The sequence below is a fragment of the Coloeus monedula genome (genome assembly GCF_965178545.1).
Source record: "Coloeus monedula genome assembly, chromosome: 23".
In the NCBI taxonomy this organism is placed as follows: domain Eukaryota; kingdom Metazoa; phylum Chordata; class Aves; order Passeriformes; family Corvidae; genus Coloeus; species Coloeus monedula.
The window spans coordinates 2,709,905-2,716,378 of NC_138803.1; the positions used below are offsets into that span (position 1 = coordinate 2,709,905).

The 6,474-nt window shown below is 61.6% G+C and overlaps 1 protein-coding gene across 1 annotated transcript; it reads left to right on the top strand.

Annotated features, from left to right (window-relative positions):
- The first annotated feature begins 2,877 nt into the window (after positions 1-2,877).
- On the top strand, positions 2,878-6,046 carry RBM15 (RNA binding motif protein 15). The gene has a single exon (XM_082296131.1). It carries the CDS (start codon positions 2,884-2,886, stop codon positions 5,710-5,712), a length of 2,829 nt encoding a protein of 942 aa, XP_082152257.1. The 5' UTR covers positions 2,878-2,883; the 3' UTR covers positions 5,713-6,046.
- Positions 6,047-6,474: the final 428 nt, after the last annotated feature.

Consider the following 6,474-nt stretch of genomic DNA (forward strand, 5'->3'; position numbering starts at 1 on the left):
GCCCAGGGAGGTTTGGAGTTCCCATCCCTGGAGGCGGCACTCAGTGCTCTGGGCTGGAGACAAGGTGGGCATCAGGCACAGCTTGGACCCGATGGTCTTGGAAGGCTTTTCCAACCTTGAATGGTTTCATGCTCAGCCATTTACCCTCCACTGAAACCCTCCCACAACTTCAGGAGCCGCTGTCCCTGTGCCAGAAGACGACACGGCAGGGGACAGACAGACACAGACAGACACAGACAGACACAGCCTAATGGGCCCTGCTAAAACAATCAGATCCCATCTCCCCCTGTTGGATGAACTCCTGGGAGCGATCGGATTTCGTGAGGGAACGTTGTGCCTCCTGCTCTCCTGACCTCCAGCCACTCAGGCTGGGATCGTTCAAACACAGCCCGGAGCAGCTGGAGAGCCGCGGGTTTCCACGGAGTGCTTCCCATCCCAGTAGCTGCAGGGAATTCCTCCTCAGGAACTGCTGGATTTGAAAATAATGATTAGGAGGGTGAAATTTGGGGTTGGGGGGGGATCGAACTGGGGTTTGGTGGGGTGGGATTGGGGTTTAGAAGGTGAAACTAAGCGTTTGGAGGGTGAAATTGGGGTTTGGGGGTGAAACTGGGGGTTCGTGGAATGGTATTGAAGTTTGGAGGGTGAAATAGGGGGTTGAGAGGATAAAACTGGGGTTTGGGGGGGTTGAAATTGGAATTTGGAAGTGGAATTGCAGTTGTGGGGGTGTAATTGGAGTTTGTGCGGTGAAACTGGGGTTTGAGAGGATCAAATTGGGGTTTGATGGGGTGAAATTAGGGTTTGTTGGCACGAAATTAGTGTTTAGGGGGATGAAAATAGGGGTTTAGGATATAAAATCAGGATCAGGTGGGGTGAAATTAGTGCTTGGGGGAAGAAATTGGGATTTGGGACGTCGGAATTAGGGTTTGGGAGAATGAAATGAGGGTTTGGTGGATGAAATTAGGTCATGCGGGGTGAAATTAGGATTTAGGGGGTGAAATGAGTGGTTGCGAGTATGAAATTGGGGTTTGAAAGATGGAACAGGAGAGGGTGATATTAGGGTTTGGGGAGATGATATTGAGATTTGGGGGTGAAATCGGGAATTTAGGGAGGGAAATTAAAGTTTGGGGGATGAATTTTGGGGTTTGGGCAAGGAAATGAGGGTTTGGAGGGGCTGAAATGAGGGTTTAGAGTGCGAAATTTGGAGTTGGGGGAATCCAGCTGGGGATTGGTGGTGAAATTGGAGGGTGAAATTGGAGTTTGGGTGTTGAAGTTATGGTTTTATTGGGGGAAATTAGGGTTTAGGGGGATGATTTATGGGATTGTAGGATGCAGGGGCAGCAGTTCCAGCAGGGTTGGGGGACACAGCCCTGCTCCGCCTTCTCCCGCTTTGAACCTTTCTTTTTCCTATTTACACTTCCCACAGGCAGAGCAGAGCAGAGCAGGAGAAAGAGGCAGCGCCCAGGGCCCCACGTGGCAGCGGGATCCTCACAAAATACAGGGATTAGAGCGGGATCCTCACAAAATACCGGGATTAGAGGCGTTCCTGCTCCACGGAAACTGGGATTCCCTGAGGTCGCGGAGGCTCCTTCGCCTCAGACCGAATCCAAACCTCTTCCCCATCTCCGAGAACCTCCGAGCTCCAACTCCCCAGGGAAAGATGGGACCGCTGCTGAAAGCAAGAATCTATCAGGATACCCACTGTGTTGTGAAGCTTTAACAAGGAAATATTTCAAGCGGTTTGGAGGCCCCGAGTAAAGAGTGACCGTGCCCCGAGACAGTGCCTGCAGCTACTCAGGGTTCCAAAACCGGCAGAGGAGCGCGGGCCGGGCCCTGGGGAGCCTCAGACACCTGCGCAGCTCTCCCAGTCGCCGGGAGCATTTCTCTGCATTCCCTGGTGCGGACAAGCACAAGGAAATAGGGGGAGGGTGAGACAGGCACTGAATGCAGCCGATCTTCCTCCTCTCCCCCGCGGTGGCTTCAGCCCGGCCCGGTGGGTGTAGTGGCGAGCTGAGGGGAGTGACAGGGAGCACGCACCGCAGCTCCTCCCGGCACCGCAGCCCGCCGCGCTCTGAGCCCTCAGGGGCCGCCGCACCGCGAGCTCTGCTGGGGACCGCCTCCCTACGCGCTGCGACCAATCACAGTCAGCGCAAGCTGATTGATTTTTGTCCTAGCCAATCAACACTCTGCCTGTCTGCACCCAATCAGATGCCTGGGGAGATTTTCTCGCCCAATGATAAACCAGGAGTGGAGTTAGGGGGCAGGGCGCGCCCCGTCGTGAGCGGCGTAGGGATCAGCCAATCAGAGCAGGCGATGGCGTTGACTAATGACCAATGAGAAAAGGGGGCGGGAAATAGCAACTCGCGAGATTTTGAGAGGTACGATGGGAACCCACATCTAAGCGAGAGAGCCAATGGAAAAGGGCGGGGCGGGGCCGCAGTGTGAATATTGTAACTGGCAGATACGAGAGCCAATCAGAAGGCGGCGGTAAGTTCGGCCCAGTGTCCAATGGGCAGCGAAAATCCTCCCATGGTTGTGCTGCCACGACTGACAGATGGAACCGCCCAATCAGATCGCCGCGCCCTTTCTAACTGCCCAATGAGCAAGCGGAGCGGGGAGGCGCGCGACGGCGGCAATTCCCGCCCCTCCCCGCGGGAGCATGGGGCTGGTTGGCAGACCGACAGCCCGGCGGACCAATGGGAACGCGCAGCGCCAGGCGGTAGGCGGAGCTTCCTCGCGGCGGCAGCCAATGGGCGAGGGCGCCGCCCTGGGCAGCCAATGGGCGCGGGGGGGGCGGCGCGCGCTGCCGGCGCGGCTCCCAAGATGGCGGCGGGTGCGTGAGCGGGGCGGTCGGGGAGGCCCGGCGGGAGCGCGGCCGCCGCCGCCATGAAGGGCAAGGAGCGCTCGCCCGCCAAGGCCAAGCGCTCCCGGGGCGGCGAGGACTCGGCATCCTCCTCCTCCTCCTCGCGCGGCAGCAAGAAGCCGAGCGGCTCGTCCGGCGGAGGCGGCGGCTCCAACGGCGGGAAAGCGGCGGCGGCGTCCGGCGAGAGCAACAGCGGGAGCGGCCGGCGCGGCGCCCACACGGACAAGGGCGGCCGCGCCGGCAGCCGCGAGTACGAGACCGGTTCGGCGGCGGCCGCGGGCGGCGGGGGCCGGCACGGCTACAGCGGTAAAACCGCGGAGGCGTCGCGGAGCAGCAGCAGCCGCGGCGGCGAATCGCGGGCGGCCGCCGCCGCCGCCTCCTCCTCCTCCTCCTCGTCGGAGCCGGGCGGCGGCGAGTACAAGACGCTGAAGATCAGCGAGCTGGGCTCGGCGCTGAGCGACGAGGCGGTGGAGGACGGGCTTTTCCACGAGTTCAAGCGCTTCGGCGACGTGAGCGTGAAGATCAGCCGCCTCCCGCCCGGCGCCGGCGCCGCCGACGAGCGCGTGGCCTTCGTCAACTTCCGCCGGCCCGAGGACGCGCGCGCCGCCAAGCACGCCCGCGGCCGCCTCGTGCTCTACGACCGCCCGCTCAAGATCGAGGCCGTCTATGTCGGCGGAGGCAGCGGCCGCCGGCGCAGCAGCCGCTCCCCAGCGCTGCTGGACAAGGAGTCTCCCTACGGCACAGCGGCGGTCGGGGCAGTGGCGGCGGCCGTGCGGCACCCGCCGGCCGGGGCCGCGCAGCGGGCGCTGTCCCCCGCGGGCAGCGGCGGGGCTTTGGGATACCGGGACTACCGGCTGCAGCAGCTCGCCCTGGGCCGGCTCCCGCCGCCGCCGCCGCTGCCGAGGGAGCTGGAGAGGGAGCGGGACTACGGTGGCTTCTACGAGGCGCGGGTGCGGCCGGCCTACGGGCTGGAGCGCGTGGCCGGCGTGGCGGCGGCCGGGGGATTCCGTGGAGGAGGAGGAGGTGCCGGAGCGGCCGGTGAGGAGGAGATCAGCCCTGAGGATGACCAGAGAGCCAACCGCACGCTGTTCCTGGGCAACCTGGACATCACCGTGAGCGAGTCGGACTTGCGGCGAGCGTTTGACCGTTTTGGGGTCATCACTGAGGTGGACATCAAGAGGCCGGGACGTGGGCAGACCAGCACCTATGGGTTTCTTAAGTTTGAGAATCTGGACATGGCGCACCGGGCCAAGTTGGCCATGTCAGGGAAGGTGCTGCTGCGTAACCCCATCAAGATCGGATATGGGAAAGCCACCCCGACCACCCGGCTCTGGGTGGGCGGCCTGGGGCCCTGGGTGCCTCTGGCTGCCCTGGCCAGGGAGTTTGATCGGTTTGGCACCATCCGCACGATCGATTACCGCAAAGGGGATTCCTGGGCCTATATCCAGTACGAGAGCCTGGACGCGGCGCAGGCGGCCTGCACTCACATGCGGGGGTTCCCCCTGGGGGGGCCGGATCGCCGGCTCCGCGTAGACTTTGCCGACACGGAGCATCGGTACCAGCAGCCCTACCTGCAGCCCCTGCCCTTGCCACCCCCAGCTCATTACGAGCTTGTGGCGGAGGCGGCTGCTTTTGGGGCTCACCGGGGAGCCCCCCCTGACCCTCTCCGGGGGGCCCGGGACAGGACGCCACCTTTGCTCTATAGAGACCGTGACAGAGACCTTTATCCCGAGACAGAGTGGGTGCCCCCACCGCCCCCTGTGCGGGACAGGAGTAATCGGGCAGCTGCCTATGACCCACTGGAAAGCCTGGAGCGCCGCCGGGATGGGTGGTCCTTGGAGCGGGACCGCGGGGAGAGGGAGTTGGGCAGTAGCAGTAGGGATCAGCCTAGGAAACGGAGGCTGGCAGAGGATGGAGGCCGGCACTTGGACCGCTCCCCCGACAGTGAGCGCTCCTCTTCCTCCCGAAAGCGCCACTGCTTGGCCACAACCTCTCCCCCGGACCGCAGCCCCGAGCTCCTCGGAGGCCGGGAGCGTTACAGTACTGACCCCGAGCGCTCATCCCGCTTGCTCCTGTTGGAGCGACCTTCCCCCATCCGGGAATCCCGCCGGGGCAGCCTGGAGCGGGCGCAGAACGAAAAGCGCGACCGCAAGAATTCCGCGGAGCGGGAGCGGAAGCATCGCGCCGCCGCTGCCGCCCAGGAGTGCAAAAGTCCGGCCAAAAAGGACGAGCGGGCAGCGGAGGGCGGCGGCGGCGGCGGCTCCCGGCTCAAACCTCCTCCGCAGAAACAGCAGCAGGACGGAGCGGCGCAGGCCGGGGCAGCGCCCAAGCTGTGCCTGGCTTGGCAGGGGATGCTCCTGCTGAAGAACAGCAACTTCCCGTCCAACATGCACCTGCTCCAGGGGGACCTCGGAGTCGCCAGCAGCCTCCTCGTGGAGGGAGCGACTGGGGGGAAAGTGGCTCAGCTCAAGATCACCCAACGTCTCCGTCTGGACCAGCCCAAGCTGGACGAGGTCAACCGGCGCATCAAGGTGGCGGGTCCCAACGGATACGCCATCCTTCTGGCCGTGCCCGGCGCCTCAGACAACCGCTCCGCAGCCGGGGCTGCCGAGGCCGCCACCACCTCCACGCAGAGGCCGCTCAGGAATCTGGTGTCCTACCTAAAGCAAAAGCAGGCTGCCGGGGTGATCAGCCTCCCTGTAGGGGGGAACAAAGACAAGGAGAACAGCGGGGTCCTGCACGCCTTTCCACCCTGCGATTTCTCCCAGCAGTTCCTGGACTCCACGGCCAAGGCGTTGGCCAAATCAGAGGACGACTATCTGGTCATGATCATTGTCCGTGGGGCGTCCTAAGGCCCTCGTGTTCTGTTCCCAACCCTGCCTACTCCTCCATGCAGCCCTTCCAGCGTGTGCCAGGTGCTATGGGATACAGCCTTAGCCAGCCCTGTCGTTATTTTAAATAGATCTTTGTTTGTAGGTGACTTTCCCGGCCCGATTTTCTGTTACTACATTTTTCTATAAAGGTAGAAGCCAGAGAGGTTGGTTAGGAGTAGCGTGAATAGGATATTTTGAGAATTCCCTATCAGTGGGGACAGCAGGGAGGCTCAGCCTGCTTTGATTTACAGAAAATAGAAAAGAAAAAATAAGAAAAACTGGGGTGGGGGGGAAGGGGAGGGAAAGAAGAATTCCCGTCTTCTTAATTTTGATTCATGTCCTTTTTTCATTTCATGTATTTTAAAGCAAGTCCCAAGAGCTCGTCCTTGAGAGAGCTCCAAACCCAACAGACCAGATTTAAAGCACTCAGTGGAAATGGAAAACCACACTCTAGTAACAGACTGGTGTCAGCTCCTCTTTTGAGTCCTTGAAATTCCCTGTCGGCCTCAGGCCAGCGGCCCTTTGGCCCACGGGATCCCTTCCCTGGGGAGCCTCAGTGGTTTCCCCGTTGAGTCGCGTGGCTCGAGGTCGACGTTTTTCAGGTGAGCAGCAGCTGCTCTCGGGTACACAGCAGAACCCTGAATTCCTTTGTGGAAAGGGATTCCTTTTTCAGCCAGCCCCCCAGGTGCATGCACTGAAACTGGGCTTTTTACCAGGTGTATTTCCCTGATTTCCCGGTGT

What these genes read in the sequence shown, in the direction of transcription:
- RBM15 (XM_082296131.1), top strand. Translation starts at nt 2,884, where the DNA reads ATGAAGGGCAAGGAGCGCTCGCCCGCCAAGGCCAAGCGCTCCCGGGGC.